The sequence below is a fragment of the Sceloporus undulatus genome, chromosome 2, assembly GCF_019175285.1.
Source record: "Sceloporus undulatus isolate JIND9_A2432 ecotype Alabama chromosome 2, SceUnd_v1.1, whole genome shotgun sequence".
Taxonomy (NCBI): Eukaryota; Metazoa; Chordata; class Lepidosauria; order Squamata; family Phrynosomatidae; genus Sceloporus; species Sceloporus undulatus.
This window is the reverse complement of record NC_056523.1, coordinates 123,636,589-123,657,078: the sequence shown is the minus strand read 5'-3', so window position 1 is coordinate 123,657,078 and position 20,490 is coordinate 123,636,589. Positions and strand designations below refer to the sequence as shown.

The window sequence follows — 20,490 nt, the reverse complement described above, 5'->3', positions numbered from 1 at the left end:
TATTATTATTATTATTATTATTATTATTATTATTATTATTATTATTATTATTATTAACCTTTATTTATAAAGCGCTGTAAATTTACACAGCGCTGCACATACAATATTTTTAATTGGGTGGTTTCCTGCCCTCGGGCTTACAATCTAGAAAGACACAACACAAAAGGAGAAGGGAGTGGTGGGGGGGGAAGGGGATGAGGGCCAGCAGTTCTTCTCTACCTCCGAGGCCTGGATCAGGGGAGATGGACTGGAGGGAGGGCTTGGGTTCTTAATGGATGGTTAATCATCTTCCAGGGAGGCCTGTTGGAGCTAGCCTGCCTCTCTAGTAGGATAATACATATAAAATACATAACAATACGGGAAATGATTCAATAAAACAGGCAACAAAAGAACATCAAATAGCAAGTTAGTCCTAACTAGAATGGATTAATTCAGCCAATTGTTGAATGGTGAGTCAATGCATAAGTAAATCCCACTGACTCAGTGGGTCTACTCTGGACAGGACTAACAACAGAATTTAGATCCGAGTGTGTTTATATGTATAATTTTGAAAATTTTTAAACTTCTGCGGCAGAGGAGTTTACCGTAAGAAACACTTGAATGCACATTGAGCTGTAACCCCTACATAAATAAATTCCTACAAGGCCCGTCTTGATACAGATAGCTGGAGAACCAACTTTTAAGTGACTGTGTTGTTCCCACATTTTAACTTTAACCACAGGAAATATGTACAGTCGGCCCTTCTTATACACTGATTTTTTTAAACACGGATTCAAGCATACACGGTTTGAAAATGTCCCAAAAAAGTATAAATTTACCTTGATTTTCCATTTTTTATAAGGGACACCATTTTGCTGTGTCATTATATTTAATGGGACTTGAGCATACACGAATTTTGTTATACACGGGGGATCTTGGAACCAAACCCCAGCGTATAACAAGGGTCCACTGTACATGTAAATACATTTTGACTGTATCTATGATATTGTAACTTAAAGGTATGGTTTTAATTTTGTTAGTTATTTAGGTCACAACTATTACATTCAGTGATATATGGGAATTATGATTTCTGAGTAATATTAGTCCTTTTTTTTTTTTTTTTTACAAAGGAATCTGTATGGTGTGGTATGGGAGAAAGTCAGTTGGGCGGGGGGCGGCGGGGCTGACACCATGAGTTACCAAACCGGGTGATGCCAAGCCTAGTAATGCCACTGATACTACACAGTCACTTGTACAAATGGGGGTGTATCTGACTTCACTTCCAAGAGATCACTTCTCACATTGAAAGTCATAGTTGTAGCCAATTGATAATACTTTCATTCTCTGCTATGCTTAGTAAAAGGAGATTGGGTCAACTTTTCATCTGGAATTCACACTAAATCATCTGTAAAGACTGAGTGAGCTACAAACAACCCTGAAAAAAAAACATGCTGAAGTAGAAGTTTTGTTAGAACTTTTCAGGAGTTCTGAAAGATTCACACACTATGACATACTTCTTTTCTTTAACGAATGCCCACATACTTAATGCATTGTATTGTACATCTACAATACATATACAACTAAACTACTGATTATCATATTCAGCAGCCATTGCAGCACCTGGAGAACCATCCTTTATAATATTGTGTAGAAAGTGGGGGGGGGGCAGCAGGATCTGGCAGATGATTAAATTTAAAAGAGATGGGAACAGGAAAAAACCAATGAGAATTTTTTATGATGGTTTGACGTAAGAGTTGAACAAAAGTCAAGAACTTATATTTTTGGCACTATACATTCAGCTATGGGTTGAAATATGCTCTTTTCTCTGGAAAAAGGAGACAAGTACAGAAGAATACTGAGAACAAGAACTATGTGTACCTTTTTGGGAGGGTTAGGGAAGAGACACCTCCTAGTGTCATTACCAAACCCCATGAATTACGTACTGCAGCCGTCTTTCAATAGCCCCACTTGGTCATTTATTTTTAATTGCTCTTTCTGTTTTTGGTTTGTGTTGGAATTTGGACTCAGGGAAAGCTACTAGGGAAAAGAATAATGAACAGGGGAAGCTGAAATAAATTTGAGGGAGAGTTATAAGGAGAACATTCTGGCAGTTGTGGGATTGCCTCCTGACTGTGCAGTCTCTCTCAGGTAGACCAGGCATTTATTTGACTCTCCAGGGCAGTCAATTCATTGCATCTCCAAGAGCCAGAAAGTCACCAGTTGTGAAGTGAATGAGGATAGATGTTACTCCAAGAGAGACATTGGGCTCTGTGTGTCAAGGGAAAAGTGTATGCCATATTCTCCCTGCCTTCAGAAAATGGAGAATTTCTGGGTGGCATTTAGCACTGCAAAGATGACCCAGCATTACAGATATTTGATTGATCCTTCCCAAAAAAGTCAGTTCTCTCCTTCCAGTTGTCCTTCCCCCAATTTCTTGGTGGTAAGAGTGTCCTCTAGTGGCTGATACCTATCACGACACAGATATACCAGGTGCTGTAATTCCTGGAAGAGATGGAGCTCTAGGTTGGATATTATTATTAATTTTTTTTTTGTAAATGCTACCATTACTATTGTTATTGTTATATTACTTCTACTGTTGTTGCTATCATCATCATCATTTAATAATAGGAGGCAAAAGCAGAGAGATTTGCAGCTTCATTTTGGGTTTACACTGGCATTAGAAATCCCCTTGGGGGCTCATTATCTTCTGTTTATTTTTAGTCATTGAACAGAATCTCCCAAGGGAGACAAACAAACCAGAAAAAAGAACTAGAACCCAATTGCCATCCAGCTCAGAACAGAAATGCTAGAATCCTTTCAGCCATTCATTCTGACCCCACTGCTCTTTGCATATATAGGCTGTATAGGCTTATAGCACAGAAGCTAACTTCTGTCTAGTGCAACAGGGGAAGTGAGATTGAGGGCACATCAGTCTTGATTTAAAAGTTCCAGATTTTGTTTCTTGTCTTTCCTATTTTATACTGTGTTAAAATAAATGAACCTGGAGAGCTGATATAAAAAATCTCAGATTCTACACTGGGCCCTTTGTGTCTGCTGGTGTTTCCAGGATCTGCTGTGGATACCAAAATCCATGGATACTCAACTCCCATTTAATGCAATGTTGGCTTAGTATAATTGTGATCCTTATATAAAATGGCAAAATGAAAGTTTGCTTTTTAGAATAGATAGATAGACATATAAAAGCTGTGATGCTTGAATGCATGGATAATGTAATACAGTGGGCTCACTGTACTGTGAGCTGACATACCATGATAAACAAAGCATGCATGCTTCTTCAAAATAAAATTGAAAAGAACAGAAATAAAATGTGGGACTTTCTGGTCTTTTTGATCAATGGAGATGCATCCTGAGAGAGAGAAAGAGATTGAGTGTGAGAGAGTATTATTTTGACACTATTCATCCAAGAGCAAATATGGTAAAGAAACCATATTTCTGTGTCACTTGCACAGAAAAAGCAAGTTCTGCCTACTAAGAGACAACCTCACCATGCACACCTCCCTTATCTTTGGATTATTTACAGACTACATAGAGATCAGTGTCTAGTTATGTTCCTAGTAAATTTACTTAAATGTCTGGAAGATCCATGATGTATGCATGCACATAGTCCATCTACCAATGCAAATTGCAACTCTTCCACATCATTGTTGTGTTCTGTGACTAGCTCAAGTCCCATGTGACTAGTTCATCAGCTGGTAGTCAACCTTCTGGTGGTGAGACCAGGTGGTAGTTGAATCTTGTTATGTGTTTTCTGCCATTTATTTTATTTTGTGTCTATCCCCATCTCCACAGCTACCCTCTGGCAAGCAGCCAGGCAGAAACCTCTGGGGTCTCAGCTCAAGTCCCATGGATGGCGAGGCGTGCTGTTGTCCGATCATCCCTGTTGTCCCCTCCCAGCTACTATGAGGCGGTGCATGATGGCCGTGGGCCGACTAGCCCTGAGTACCCTTTCCTTGGCAGCTGGTACCACTATATGGGTCAGGAGCCTCTGTCCTACAAGCGGCGTGGAGGCGTGGTGGATCATCGTGATATCATCATGGCCCATCAGGCACACAAGGTCCATAACACACCCCAGGCACAACGCAAGGAGTGGGAGTGAGTATATGTCAGTTCTTTAATTGAGTCTTATGGATCACTCAAGTTATCTTTAAAACACCCCAAACCATTTTGCTGTTCAGTAACTGATGCCCTTCTCCTTTCCCTCACCACAAAACTTCCTCTTGCTATTCTCTGTAGGCCTTTTAGTTCCCTGTTGTTGAATTCACTTCCCTTCCACAATCAAAACTCTACCTCTCAATCATTTCATCCTCCATTGCCTCTTTCATCTGTCCCTCCCTGGCTTCTTCATTTTAATGTTGACTCCTGCCAAAAAGTACCTACAACTACCCCATACAGTAGGGGGATGTTTGCTCCTGACATCATTTTTCAGCTACCTAATTGGCTGTGTCCTTTAATCTGTCTAGACTGTGTCTAGATATTCATTCTCTTTACTACGGGTATTCTGATGCTCAAGGGTTTCAGGTGAAGGGATTTGGCTCTGATAACCTAAAACCTTATTTTAAAATGAACATGGGAGAGTTACCTGCAAACTAACATACACTGGTGTGTCATAGTTCTTTGTATGTCTGTGTGTGTCTTCAAGTTGTATGTTGACTTATGGCAACTCCATGCATTTTATAGGTTTCCTTAGGCAAGGAATACTCAGAAATGGTTTTGCCAGTTCTTTCCTATGAAATATAGCCTGCATTACCTGTAATTCATTGATCGCCTCCCATCCAAGTACTAGCCAGGGCTGACTCTGCCTAGCTTCCAAATGTAGATGGGCTCTGGTGTCTAGTCAGAAGTAAAACTCAAGAGTTCAGTGGGTTTTACTCCCAGAAAAAAGAGGATAGCATTGAGGCTGAAATTTATGTGCCTATTCTTCCAGGACATCAAACTTCATTTCCCTATATTTTAAAGATATGTTTGAAAATATATCAGTTTTGAATATATATATATGGGTGGAATAGCAAATATACACATGTATCTGGGCTTTTGAAGGAGGGTTCCAGTGGTTAGCAAGCCAATACATTTCTGATAAAGTGATCTCTTCAGTATTATTTGCCACAATGGAGCGCTTAGGGGCTATGCAGACCACCTCTTTTACAGCCAGATCGGGGTTGTGGCAACCGTATGCCCTGGCCCTGATCTGGCCTTTGCAGGGTGCAAAAAGGAGCCACAAAAAGCACCCTGCAAAGGGTGAGATAGCTGTGGCACTGTGGTTTTACAGCACTCCTTTGGCACTGCGTCATGCGGAAACAGCACCAGAGGAGCACCGTGATGCCGCACACTGTGTAGTGTGGCATGTGGTGTCACACTGCCCTGGGGCGTGGAGCCAGGGCATGCGTCATGTGGATGCCACATCCCAACTCTGCCCCCAACCGGGCTGTTCTGCTGGTCTGCACAGCCCCTTAGTCCTTAAAATGTCACAAGACTGTCTGATGTTTTTTCTGCAGTTACTGGTCATGGGAAATGGTAGGAAATTGGTAGAGCACTTTGGAGGTACAGTCAGCCCTTCTTATACATAGATTTTTTTATACACGGATTCAAGCATCCATGGTTTGAAAATGAAAATGTTCAAAAAAGTATAAATTTCAAATATCAAAACTTGATTTTCCATTTTTTATAAGGGACACCATTTTGCTATGTCATTATATTTAATGGGACTTGAGCATCCATGGATTTTGTTATCCATGGGGGATCTTGGAACCAAACCCGAGCATATAACAAGGGTCCACTGTACTTTGTAGTACAAGCAGCCTTGGCTACAAATATTCGTATTACCAGAACATTCATTCTTGGCACATGCACATGTCTGGGGAAATTTCATTGTTCTTCATGATCTGCAGCTATTACAGCTGCTGTTGCTATATGAAATTGTGCATGAGTCATGGGAACCTGTTTGATGTTGCCTGTGATGTGAATAATGGCAGATGACTCAGTTCACCATGACTCAATTTCCTGAATGTTTCCCAGTTTTAATAGGATTTGTACCATAATCTTATGCATCTTTACTTGAAAGTAAGTCCTACTATGTTCAGCAGGGCTTACTTCCAGTAAGGTTGCATATGACTGTACTCTTAAACACATACATTGGAGCAGAGTTTGTTGAATTTAAAAGAACTTAGTTCTGAAGGCACTATGCTTACATCTATGCTTATCCTATCCCATCCTACCCTACTCCAACTTATCTCAACTGCAGTGCAGAGAGAGAAGTTTTTAGAAGAAGCAGCATGGTTTCAGGTACTTTTCCAGCCACTGCATTCCAGAAGGAACTTGTATGGTATGCTTTGCATTATTATTTGCTTCTTTATCTATTTTATTGGTGATGTTACTAGATTGGTTTGCAACAAAAATTAACAATATACTGATTATAAAGTGAAAGCAGTGTGGAAACAACTGTTTAAAACTACACAAAAACAAACATTAAAATCTCTAGGGCCCAAATCATCTGAAAAGCCATGTGTATTTGATCTACACAGAACCTAGATATTCTTCCCCAGGAAGCTTTTAGTTTTATTTTTAAAAGGATTTCTCTCCTGCCCTTGGCTCTCCAATTATAGCCAGTAGCTTTCAGGCATTTCAGACCTGAAGCCCAAACATTCCTTTTTTTTAGAAATTAGGATGATAAAGGTATCACTGGGACCAGCCTATTTCAGGTCAACACAGCCTGGATCATGATCCTCCAGGGATCAAGCCAAGCTAAGACAAACTCCTTTCCTGCTGTAAGGCACGTAAATAATTGTTGCCAAAGGTCCAAAGTAAAGTCAAGCATACGTCTCTTATCTGTAATCTTTAGAAGCCTATCTGCATGGAGATTCCATGTGGCCACACAATGAGCTATTCTTTGCAGTTTTCATTTCATTCTTCTCTTGTGTTATTCACATGAGTGATATGAATCAGAGTACCCCTGATAGATTTCCCACCATTAGCTCAGGGGCATCTCTTAGGAAGGCAGAAACTTACCCATAGCCCCACAAACCTAACTATCATCACAGAAAATCTCCGTTGTTGTTGTTGTTGTTGCTGCTGCTTCTCCTCCTCCTCCTCCTCATCTTTCTGAAAGTTATGTCCTGCATTAATTCTTTTAGATCAGTGATTCCCAAACTTTGGTCCTCCAGATGTTTTGGATTTCAACTCCCCAAAGCCCCAATTACTATGACCAAAAGCCAAGAATGCTGGCAGATGAAGTTCAAAACATCTGGAAGACCAAAGTATGGGAACCACTGTTTTAGAATATCCAGAGACTATGGCCCTTATCACACGGAGGGTTTTGCAGCTCTGATCCGAAGCCACTGAGGGTCCAACCATGTGAATTCACATTAAAATGTGATGTATTATCTCACATGATTGCTTTCTATGGGGGGTCGTTCTGAGGTGGATCCACAGTCAATCCAAAGTGACTCCTGATTTTTGTGAATTCGGTAACAAGCAAATTCACAAAAATTGTTTCCAAGTTCACTTCTATTTCAATCCAAATTGGTCTAGTGTGGAATGCAACTTTGCTTCCGTCCTGGTACACCTCCCTCCAACCTCCAAGGTTCCACATTTCCCATGATGCTGTGCTGCAATTTTGCCCCATTTGTTTTCGGTGCTCCTTCAAGAATGGAGCACACATTTGGATGTAGCTGACAGGGATGAAGGGAATGAAACAGGAGGCTGGGGGGAGAGATGGGAGCAACAGAGGGGGCCATCGGAGGCTAGGGGGAGCAACAAACTCCAACTCCCAGAATTTCATAGCCTCAAGCCAAGGACCCCACAACAAACTCCAACTCCCAGAATGATTTAGAAAATCTAAATCACAGCAGTTTTACCCTTTGAACCCTGATTAGTTGAAAATAGCCAATTAACCCAATGAGTTTTTTCCACTTCCTGAATTTCCATTGTCTAGGGGACATCTTCTAGGAGCCAAGCTATGTGAAGCATTGAGACTCTGATTATAGTAATTTTGTCTGTGGCTCCTTTATGCAGTAAACATCACTGAAATGGTAAACAACACTTTCAAGAGCAAACAGTATGCAGGTGGTAGACAATTACAGTACAGAATCAGAGCAGGAACCCAACCCAGAGTGGGAGCATGTTCCAGGGGACAGCCTTTCAAAATCAAAGCAGCTAGTCTGGCCATGTGTATTTTGCCTCTCATTAACATGGTGATTCTTACCCTGATATATATGGGTGGATTAACCTGTAAGTACCAAGCCTGCTGGGAATCATTTGGCCCATTGGGGCTCCTTGGGAATCAGCAGTGCAGGAATCTCCCTATCTGAGCTAGAAGCCCCAAGTTAATATTGATATTGGCTTTCCCTGACTCCCCCGCATTCTCTCATTTTCCTTCCAAGCTATTCCACCCCCCCACTTTTTTTCTGCCTCTAAGAGATTCCAGCTGGTTGCCTTGGAAACACTGATATCTCTAGCAGAGGACTTTAGTTTTATGGAGGGTTCAACCAGCTAGCCTGGGGATATGGAGGCTCAGAAACAGGGGATAGGGACACCCCTTTGCCAAGGAGTGACACACAAAATACTGTACTGCAATATGAGATTTAGCTGGCACTGGAGACTGCTGCAGTGACAACGGTAGTGAGGCTGGGATGTAGTTGCCATTGCACCACCATATACCAGTCTGACATGCATCGAAGAGTAGGTGGGAATACACAGAAATCATGGGTGGCACTTTCTTTCCCTCTCTGCCGCAACTTAGTGCTTCAGCTTAGGAATTCCCCCAAAACATCCTACCCAGTTCTGAAAAGGACAGTGTTTTGCAAATATGCAAATCATCTATAGCCTGGGGAATGTATAAAATGCTAGGGAACTGTGAAGTGAGAAATTGGTGGTGATCTGATTATGTAATGTGTGTATGTGTTTGTTTGTAGCATGACTTGGCACTTCATTAAGAAGTAATTGATCATCTCATTTCCACAAATGTTCTGGAAAGATGGGACACCCTCTTTCTGTTTGCTGTTGTCAGCAAAGTGGATGCGACACCTCTCCTTGTCCAGAAGGCTAAGGAGGTACAGGCAGGGAAGGCTTCCATTCTCACCTCAAATGCTGTATTCATGGCATTCTTCATCCCCATGATTAGTGGTGTTTCCTGATTTGGAATTATTTGCTTAGATGGTGAAGCCATAATTCTTTAAAAGAAAGTTGGGCAATCTAATGTGTATAGTTTATTCTGCTGCTTAAATATCAAAGTAACAAATTGCAAAATGTCAATGGATGAATTAAATAGAACATAAAATGGCAAGAGAATAGAAAAATCACTTGGAAAGTTCCCAAATGAAACATGAATTCCCATTTGAATGCACACACTGACATTTGTTACGTTTATTGAATTTAAGCACTGCTACAGGAATGCATTTTTTTTCTTTCTTTCTCAAATGGGTGGAAGGGTTCCAGGAAAGCATGGTTGAATGTATTGGCCTTGACCTGAAAATAGTCTTTCAGCTCCGTCCCAGCGTTCTGATGCCACAGCAAACTACCATTCCCAAAATTCCATAGTATTGAGCTATGGCAATTAAAATGGTGTCAAACCAGATTATTTCTGTTATGCGGATGCAGCCTTAGACTCTTTTTGCTTTATTTGTAGAATCCAGAAAGACCACTTAAGAGGCCTAGTACATTTGTTCTCTTCCTCTCTCCCATCTCCATATACACATAGATTAAGATGTTGCAGAGGTATTACTAATCCTAGCACTATTTCTTTTCTCCTGAGGATCTTTTTGTATTTCCATAAATGTTTTGAATATAAACCTATAAAATTAAATTGATTCTAAGAGTTGTTCCTCCTCCCTCCTTCTTCAGAAGAACATTTTTTAGAGTCTCACAATTAAATGAACTGAGCTTGCCAGATTTGTACACCTATTCCTTAACAGTTACACCTTGTTCCCCATGACAATCCACTGTTGCACTTTGGGAAAGATTCCAATGGCTGGAAAAATTAACAAAATTCATGGGCTGTCTCATAAATATCTAGCCCAACAATGTAATTGTCGCCTTAGTCGATGGCCTCCTTCTGGCTACTGACAGGGGAAGTGTAACCCTGTTGGTGCTCTTGGACATCTCAGCGGCCTTCGATACAATCGACTATGGTATCCTTCTGGAACGCCTGAGAGATTTAGGTATCAGGGGCACTGCGCTCCAGTGGTTCCGGTCCTATCTCTCAGGAAGATTCCAGATGGTGAAGCTGGGGGACAGTAGCTCTCGTAAAAGAGAGCTTACATCGGGCATCCCCCAGGGCGCCATTCTGTCCCCCATGCTATTTAACATTTACATGATGCCGCTGGGAGAGATCATCTGGAATCATGGAGCTCGGTGTTATCAGTACGCTGATGACACCCAGATCTATCTCTCCATGTCTCCGACTGATACAGTGACTAAGTTTGGCACCTCTCCTCTGGACGCCTGCCTGGGGTCAGTAATGGGCTGGATGAGGAAAAACAAACTCAAGCTGAATCCAGAGAAAACAGAGGTACTCGTGATAGGTATTCCGAATCCAGATAGGAAAATTTGCCATCCTGTCCTGGACGGAGTTACATTTCCCTAAAGGACGAAGTTCACAGTTTGGGAATACTCTTGGATCCATCTCTACAGTTATCATCTCAAGTAGATGCGATGGCCAAGAGTGCTTGGTACCAGCTCCGGTTGATACACCAACTGTGTCCCTGTCTGGATCGAAAAGACCTAGAAACGGTAGTCCATGCACTGGTAACCTCTCGTTTGGATTTCTATAACGCGCTCTACATGGGGCTACCTTTGTACCAGGTTCAGAAGCTTCAGCTGATTCAAAATGCTGCAGCCAGACTGGTCACAGGCACATCTAGATCAGATCATATAACTCCCGTATTAAAATCTCTCCACTGGCTGCCAATTCGCTTCCGGTCCCAGTACAAAGTGTTGGTTATTACCTTTAAAGCCCTACATGGCTTGGACCTGAGTTACTTGAGGGAACGCCTCTCCCTACACAAACCGCCCCGTACTTTGAGAACATCGGGGAAATTGCTACTTGAACACCCTAAGGTACGACTGGCAACAAGCCATCAAAGAGCTTACTTAGTGATAACTCCTACTCTTTGGAATGCACTTCCTGAAGAGATCCGCCTCAGCAGTACACCGGAAGCCTTCAAAAAGGTGTTAAAAACGTATCTCTTCCAGCAAGCATACCCTCCCAACTCACTGTAGAGAACTTATTCCCCAATTAGATTAATCGATATTTTTAGATAATTTTATTGAATAATTGTGATTACTATTGAAATGTTTTTAACTGTTTTTATACTGTATGTGATAGCTCTTGTAGATGTACACCGCTTTGATCTCAAGGAAAAGCGGTATAAAAATAAACAGTTTATTATTAATTAGATCCCCACTAGTTGATTATTTGTAAGTCTAATCAATAAATCCACCCAATAAAACTGATAGAAGTTGTAGCCTTAAGCCTTGTTTAATTGTCTTTAATAGTTCTTTATGTCTAGTTTTTAATCTGAGTTTGTTTTCCCTTTTTTGTACTCTCAGTGATTCTTCTGTCCACTTATGCACTTATTATGATCTTTCTTTTAATAAAAATGTAGTTCCTTTTTTTAACATGCTAGGATGGTGAGATGTGATTCCGGAGGTCGTTCTCACTTGTTGAGCATGATTGCAATTCAGTTCTTCTCAAAAGAACCTCTTGAAAAGTAGTGTCAAATATGAGTGGGTTTTCTGCGTTTACCCCGCTTTTAAGGAATTCTGTAGGATGAGAATCAGATTGAAAATGACTTCAAGTGGGTACAATGGACATATAACCCGATTTGTAATTTGATTTAAATTAGGGTTGCCATAATTGTCCACTAAAACCCGGGACAAAATGTAGGACAAAATCTAGACCAAACTGTAGGACAACTGCAGGACAAAACTCAGCCCAAAATGTAGGACATTTAAGAAAAATTACATTTTGGGCTGAGTTTTGTCCTGCAGTTGTCCTACAGTTTGGTCTAGATTTTGTCCTACATTTTGCCCCAGATTTTAGCAGACAATTATGGCAACCCTAATTTAAATTATAGTGGGAATGACCCCTTCGTTTCCTTTTGAGCAATGTTATTCCATTCTTAAGTGCCATGGCTGCATCCTGGGATTTGTAGTTTGTTCAGAGGCACCAGAGGAGTTCCCTGGCTGAGTATTCCAAAGGCCCCTCCCTTCACTGCCAATCCCAGGATTCCATAGGACAGAGCCATGTCCATTAAAGTGGAATCATAGTGCATCAACTGTGTAATATGGAAGGGTCCTGCACTGGACTAACTGACAAAGTTCTCTAAAACACCCCCTTACTTTGTATGTTGTGCTTTTTCTTATCAACCCCTGTGTTTGTCTAGATCTGCTGTTTTGACATCCATTCCTTTTTCCCCCTGAAGGCTTCATGTCACCAACTGTTCATTCTGAGATTGCTTTTCCCAGACTAACCATGGTCTTTGTGTCCTAAAACAATCCCTTTGCATTTGCTATTGTCTATCCCAAAATGAATAATCCTCAGGTGTTTATTGGACCTTATTTTGCATGGAAATGTTGAAACCCTTCCAGATTTTTTTCCTCCCCCCCTCTTCACCCAAAAACGTACAGAAGTCTGCTTCAGAGCGTCATGCCTAATGTGTGACTTAAGGAACCAGTGGAGGGAGCATACCATGGGATATTAGAAATAGGGCTAACATACATTTCTTCATTTCTTCTTCTTTTTTTCTCACCTGAATGAGTGAGGGCTGCCACCTGATGTAGGTTGCCATGAGAAAAGCATGGTTGTGTGACTGTGTTTAAGGACTACTGTCTTTTCCGCAAATTTAATTCTTGTTCCAGGGAAATTTCCTGCAAACCCACTGGGTGGCACTCATGCTCTCTCCCAAACTCATTCTGTCCACTATGCAGAAGTATTTCTGGTGTTGCTACAGGAAAGCCATTAAAACAACCCCTATGCAGTTTTCTGTTCATATCTGAGGCAAGGCTATAAAGCTAATCATGATCCTTTGATTGGGGTAGGATTCAAGAACTGCTCAGTTCAAGGGGACAGAAGTTCCAGTTAGTGAAATAAGATGATTTGGCCTTGCTGTTGTTAACTGCCTTCAAATCGACTTTGACCCATGACAACCCTATGAATGAGAGACCTTCTAGTCACCATATCCTCCTTGCAGACTCAGGGCCATGGCTTGCCTGATTGAATCTATTCATCTGGTTCGTGGTATTCTTGTTTTCCTATTGTCTTCCACTTTAACAAGCTCTTGTTCTTTTTCTAGTGAGTACTTTTTTCTCATGATGTGGCCAAAGGACAACAAGCTCAGTTTAGTCATCTTTGCTTCTAGGGAGAGTTCAGGCTTGATTTATTCTAGGACCCTTTCATTTCTCTTTTCAGCAGTCTATGGCAGCTGCAGTAATCTTCTCCAGCACCACATCTCAAATGGGTTGATTTTCTTCTTATCAGCATTTTTCACTGTCCGGCATTCACAACCATACGTAGAAATTGGAAATATGATGGCATGGACAATCCTAACTTCAGTATTCAAATATACATCTTTACACTTCAGGATCTTGTCTGGTTCTTTCATAGCTGCTCTTCTAAGTCCTAATTTTCTTTGAACTTCTTGACTTCAGCCTCCATTCCGACTAATGACTCAGCTAAGATCTGGGAAAATATACAACTATTTCAGTGTTTTCACTGTTTACTTTAAAGTTATGTAGCTCATCCGTGGTCATTATTTTTGTTTTCTTAATGTTCAACTGTAAACCTGCCTTTGCACTTTCTGGCTTGTGTTTCTTCAATAATCGCTCCAAGTCTTGGCTATTTTCTGCTAATAGTCTAGTATCATAGATATCTTAGATTTTTTTTCTCTGATTTTCATGTCCCCTTCCTTTGACGCTATTCCTGTTTTATGTGTGATATTTTAGGCATACAGATGAAACAAATAGGGTGAAAAATGCAGTCTTGTCTGGTCTCTTGCCAGTGGGAAACCATTCAATTTCTCTGTGTTCTGTCCTAACCGTAGCATCTTATCCTGAGCACAGGTTAAGCATTAGGACAATCAAATGTTGTGGTACACTCATTTCTTTAAGAGCAATCCATAGCTTTCTGTGATCTATACAATCAAAGGCTTTGCTATAGCCTATATAGAGTAGGCCAGTGGTTCCCAAACTGTGCTCTTTAAGGGATTTTGGACTTCAGCTCCTGGAATCCCAGACTGTTGGCCAACATGGCTGAGGCTTCTGGGAGCTGAAGTCCAAAATCTCTTAAAGGGCACAGTTTGAAGACAACTGGCATAGGCTGATTTTCTTTTTAAAATCTTTGATACACTGTTATCCAGTGTATATTTGCTGTATGATCCCTATTATCTCTTCCTTTCCTGAACCCAACTTGGACATCTGGCATTTCTCATTCCCATGTATGGTAAGAGTTGTTGTAGAAGTTTGAGCATCACCTTCCTTGCATAGGAAAATTAATACAATGGTCCTGCAGTACTGCAATCCCTGGTGTCCCCTTTCTTGGGCATTGGAATGTATACTGAGCATTTCCCATCTGTGGGCCATTGATTATTTTGTTTTCCATATTTGTGGACAGATTCAAGTTAGAATTAGGGTAGAATCTGTCTCTTTAACTTGGAATAGCTCCACTGGTATGTCATCAGTTCCTGGTGACATTTCTTTCCAGTGTTAAGAGAGCAGTTCCCACTTCATTTTTTTAAAACTGGAGGTTTGTTTTCATATGGTTCTTCTATTTTTTTAAAAAGGTCATCATTTTGTCTCTTATATAGTTCTTCTATGTATTGTTTCCATCATTGTTTTATTTCTACCTTGTCATGTAATGTGTTCCCTTGATGGTCACAGGCCACCCACACTCTTGGCTTAAGTTTTCCTTTGATTTCTCCAATCTTGTAGAACTCTCCTATTCTTCCTTTATTGTTGTTAGCTTCTATTTCACTGCATTGAATATTATAATAATTCTCCTTAAGCCTGCACATGAGTAACTGAACAGTTATATTCAGGGTTTTGGTTCTATTTCTGTCACCTCTTGTTTTGGTTCTCTTCTATCCTTGACTGGTTGTAGAGTTTCATCTGTTATCCATTAAGGCTTATCTTTCTTTTTGGATATAGATAGTACCTTTTTGCTTTCCTCCCTGAGAACGTCCCTGTCTTTAGTCCACAGTTCTTTTGGCTCCTGTTCAGTTAGGCTTACAGTATTAGCACAAAACTGTTTTTCACTTTGTTTTTCAATTCTTCTGCAATGTTCTTCAGATTGTATTTTGGCATAATGGTTGGTTTAGTGTTCTTCTAGTTATTCTAACTTTTGCTACTAATAGTTCACAGTAGTGCCACAATGCTTCTTGGCCTTGTTTTTATGGAGAAAATGGAGTTTCTCCATTTTTTGATTCCAATTATGTAGTCTATTTTATATATATATATATACACACACACACACACACACACACACACACACGGTCACCTCCTGGTTTGCTTGAAAAATGAGTTTGCAATGAACAACTGTTGGCCTTGCAGAATTCTGTTTCCTGCCTCATTTCTTGAACCTAGGCCAGATTTTCCTATCTTTGGGGTGGAACAGACTGCTCCGAAGGGGCAGCTGAAGACAGATTGGGGCTGTGGCAACCTCACACTGCAGGCCCATTCCACCTTTTTTTCAGCCATAAAAGGAGCGGCAGAGAGCCGTTCCTTTTTGTACTAACAAAAAGCTTGCTTTTCCTGCCCCACCATGGACAGAAGCTGGCTTTATGGAGCTCTGCATCGTGCTAGAGCACTTGGAAACCAGCCCATGTGTGGGCATCTGGGCATCTGGAGGCCAGCTTCTGAGCGTGTGATATCAAAACACTGTGTTCTAAAGCCACCTGGACGGTGGAACAAAGGGGCGGTCTGTTTCACTCCTTTGATTCTGCTTGGATTGCTATTTTTGCTTTCCAGTTGCCTATGATTAGCAAGAAGTCATGTTTTGATGTATGATCAATTTCTTCTGCATAGAATCTTTCAATTTCTTCTTTTTTTTTTGCCTCTGTCATTGGAGCATAAACTTGAGTCACGATTATATTAATGGGTTTTCCCTGAAGTCTCATTCCTGTGATTCAGTCACACTTTGCAGTATATCCTTTGACTGCTTTTGCTACATCTCTCCTCACTATAAATGCCATCTCATTTCTCTTGGATTTTCATTTCCTGAGTAAAATGCTGTAATTATCTGACTCAAAATGTCCCACTCCTGTCCACCTTAGGTCATTCACTGCAAGTACTGCAATGTTTATGTGTGCCATTTCTTGTTTTACTATGTCTAGCTTCAGCTGATTCATGCTTCTCATATTTCCTATTCCTATGTGTTGTGTGTGTTTCCATGTGCTGTACAGCTTCAGTTTTCCTGTTTGTCTCTAAGTAAATCAGCAGCTGAGCGTCCTTTCAACATGAGTCCAGTTTTGTCATTAGCTATAATGCTATTCACAGTTGTTCTCTGCCCAGTAGCTCATTTAGTGCCATCTCACCTTGGAGTCTCATCTTCTAGTTTTATCTCTGTTTTCATCTTGGATTGTTTCATCATAAGGTTTCTGTGGCATCCCTCTGTGCAGTACAAGCAAGTGTTAGCTATAGTGCCACTGCTCTTGTCTCTGAGAAATCCTCTGCCAGTCACCTTTCACTACTGCTGCTGCCCAGTATCTGCTTGGGACATTTAGTATGTCTTATTACCAAAACTGTTGTCCCACTGCCACTTGTCTCCTTCTACTCTTGACACAATTGCTTGCATGTCCCCTGTCCCAGGGTGACCTGCTGCTGCAGTTTTATAACTCCCTCTTTATCCTATGGTTCATGACAGCCTCAATATTGTTTCTGTTCTAGTCCAGCCACATGAGTGGTGGGGATGATGGCTCTTCCCCTTCCCGTGTCAGTGGTCCGGGCCAGCCTCACACGTGGTGGTGATGGCGGCTCTTCCCACCCCCCCAGTAGGGGGATTTGGGCAGCGGTGGTGGTAGAGGTCCAGGCTGGTCTCATGCACCGCAAAAGGTCATATACATAATTGCTTTATACACTAAACTGATATGTTTTACTGGCTTTTTGTGTTTGTAAAAAGTTTAATCTTTTTCTTGGATAAACATAACAGCTACTCTTTACAAAACAGATATAATGTTGTCATATTTGTCAGAGAGAGTAAAATAATGGCATGTGGTTTCAAGAGAATGCAAGATATAATGGTATTAATTTGTCTCTTCAAGCTTAACAACCATCAGATAAGAACTTCTAAAAACAATTTTCAAAATCATTCAGAGTTCTTTGGAGTTCCAAGTATACCAGCAATCATTCTACAGATTTGAGTGAGCACTATGTTGTCTACCACTGGGTTTTAAGTAAGATTTCCTGTCAATAGGCAAGGGATGGGTTCACCCAATATGTCCTGAAGGAAGGCAGTAGTTCGTGAACTACTTCCATCAGTGCAAACATGCTGAAGACCCACTGTCCAAGCTGTAGAAAAACAAAGCAGTTCAGAGTTTGTTTTTACTTCAGCATCTTTTGCTCAGAACAGCCTAAACCAGTTCTCTGACTTATATTGATATGCCCTCCAGAACACAACCAAAATCAATCCCAAAGGCCCCATTTTACCATGATACATGTCCTGTGGACCAATTTTAACGGCCTGTCTGTCTGCTGAGTTCCTGGTGGCTGACAGTTTACTCTGTCCCTTTCAGCAATACAGCTATCATAGTTCTGTATGGCTGGCAGCCACTAGTGTGTAAAGCGCTGGGTACTTGAAAAAGGTCAGGCCAGCCTCAGTGACCCAGGAGTGGGCTGTAAGTAGTACAGTAGTATCTGCTTATTGAGGGATTTGCACAGGCATCACAGAGTTTCAGAGAGACATTTGCTATGCACACACAAAAAATTCATTAATCAGAAAAGTTTATATGGGAAAACAGTGTGTGTTATAAACATCCCCATGCTTGGCAGGTATAGCAGCCAAATTACTTTAACAAGATTTATTCTCCCTCTTTAAAAAAACAACATTATCACAATAGAGACAGTCAACTAACACCTTATTAGCTCCTCCAGCACACTACTGTAAGAGCTATGTTGCATGCATGTACAGTGGGCCCTTGGTATCTACTGGAGTTTGGTTCCAGGACTCCCTGTGAATACCAAAATTTGTGGTCGCTCAAAGTCCTTTATAAACAATGGCATAATAAAACTGGTTCACTTATATATAATGGTAAAATCAAGGTTTTCTTCTTTGAATTAAAAAATAATCCAAGGTGTAGATGGTTGAATTTTTGGATGCAGAATCTGTGGATACAGAGAGCTGACTGTATTATTTTATTTTTAAAAAACAAGATTTTTTTTTTTTGAGAAGGTAATTTAGGATAGTAACATGGCAAAGGAGGGGAAATATATTTGTTTTCCCTTCCTCAAACCATATATCCCAAAGCAACTTTGCAAATAAATATTTGCTGCTGTGTTAGTCTGTGTGTATACTCAAGGGTAGACAGCCAGCATAGAGTAGTGTAGTGGTTTGAGTGTTGGACTATGATCCTGGAGACTGGGGTTTGAGACCCTATTCAGACCCTATTCAGAAGCCCCACTCTCTTCAGCTGCAGAGGGAAGTGAGGGCAAATACCAGAAAATCCTGTGATAGGTTTGCCTTAGGGCTAACATAAGTTAGAAATGATTTGAAGGCACACAACAACAGCACTTATGTGGACGTGTGACCTGAAAGAATGAGTAGTCAACCAATTTGCTGCATGGCTAAGTCATGATTTAAACTTTGATATCCCCAATCCAGTGCCAATATTCTATATACTACTGTACTTCAGTCTCTGGATGAAAGCTGTTGCAACAGAAACAACAGGTGTTAATGCCTTGGTTTAACCCTAAATAGACAGGGGAGATGTGTTTCTGCCTTATTCTAGTATCGTTAATAGTCAAATTCCACAGAGAACAATCCTATGTAAGCATATAAAGAGACAAGAAATGCCTCTGATTTCAGCAGTCTTTGCTCATAGAGCAAGAGCACACATTAAAAAGTTGTTGTCCTCTCTTCCCTACACTCCCCTTCCTCATCTTCTCCTGGTCATCATTTATTGACAAACTGGAAATTCCAGCTAGGCTTGCTGAAAAAGAGGAGAGAGATATGTAGTGGGCACTAGGATAACCTTGGACCAATGTAACCTCTTGAATTATGAACTAAGTGCTATAAAGGTGATTCCCAATAGTGTATTGTGGCTGTATATGTTAAACAATAGCAACTGATCCCAAAGAAAACCATGTGCATATCATCTCCTGAGAGACAGTGTCAATCTGTGGGTGGATCTTCATTAATATTGTCACACCTATGACAAACATAATTGATTCCATGTCTGGAGAGTCCATGAGAGCCCTTTCACAAACCCACTCACACAAACCTTGGGCCATTCTCTGCCATGGGTTAGTGCGGAACAGCAGGGATTTTGTCTGATGGCGTGCATTAACAAGCACAGCACTCCCCAACCTAGGGAAGGCAGCCAAGCAGCACCCTGGAATTTGAAAGTGCTGATGCCAGGAGTCTGGCAGAACAACCTGCCGGAAAATTCATTAGGCTTTTTGTTGATGTTGTTGTTCCGCTATGGGGAACATGCAGACAAGTGAGGCCTGTGCTCCAAGTTTGTGCAGCAAATGTTCAGCTTCATTTTATGGAAAGTACAGAGTGAGCTAGTGGTGGGCAAGCATTCTGGTAGTTGGGCCTTGGCTTCTTTAGAGAAAAGCTTGCTAACTTCTTTTGTTGCAGCAGAGCCATATTCTGAGTAGTACTATTTTTGTAATGAATGTTTTCAGTGCCACCAAGCTTTATTAAAATATTTTCTACTTTGGAAATAAACTAGCTTACATGTACTTGGTGAAAGGCATCTTCCTCCTGTCTGGATGACAGTGTCTTCACTGTACCAGCTGATGGGGAAAATGCTCATTGAATTCTGACAGGGAGTCTGAATGTCAAAGGAACTTGGGAATCTGAGCCCCATATTTTGAAAGTTAAGCTAAATCTGTCAAGAGTTAATTAAGGAGACCATGTTCAAATGACATAGCTAAATCTCTGCTGTAGTTACTCTTAAGAGTCCAGACTGAGGAGTGTTTGTCTCTTGTGAAGCTCTCACTGAGTGCCACACACAGAAATTAATGGAGAGTTGGAAGATTTATGTCTGTGTGAGAGTGAAAAGCCACATGGTTCTGTGGTTTGGTGTGGACCTATGGTAGTTTAGTGACTGAGGCATCTCAACCATGTATTTGTCCTGTGTTTTCTGCACTTTTTAGGTTCAGAAGTACTGTGATCAGAAGTGAAGAAGATAAAAGTCTGTTCTGTTTGTCAAATTACCATGGAAAAACATCATAACTGTGTAGGTATTATATGAATTAGAGCTGGCATTAGTACCTGGCACACTTGAGTATCATGACAGAGGCCAGTATTTATCACTATACTGGGATTCCCTTCATTTTATT

The 20,490-nt window shown here is 40.9% G+C and overlaps 1 protein-coding gene across 13 annotated transcripts in view; it reads left to right on the top strand.

Moving 5' to 3' along the window:
• The window catches only part of CACNA1A (calcium voltage-gated channel subunit alpha1 A), a 461,089-nt gene that overhangs the window by 44,778 nt on the left and 395,821 nt on the right, over nucleotides 1-20,490 (top strand). For all 13 annotated transcript variants that reach the window (XM_042448340.1, XM_042448338.1, XM_042448344.1 and 10 more), the window contains exon 2: nucleotides 3,790-4,092. In XM_042448340.1, coding sequence (XP_042304274.1) covers nucleotides 3,848-4,092 — 245 coding nt within the window. In that variant the 5' untranslated portion in view covers nucleotides 3,790-3,847. The remainder of the gene's footprint in view (nucleotides 1-3,789; nucleotides 4,093-20,490) is intronic.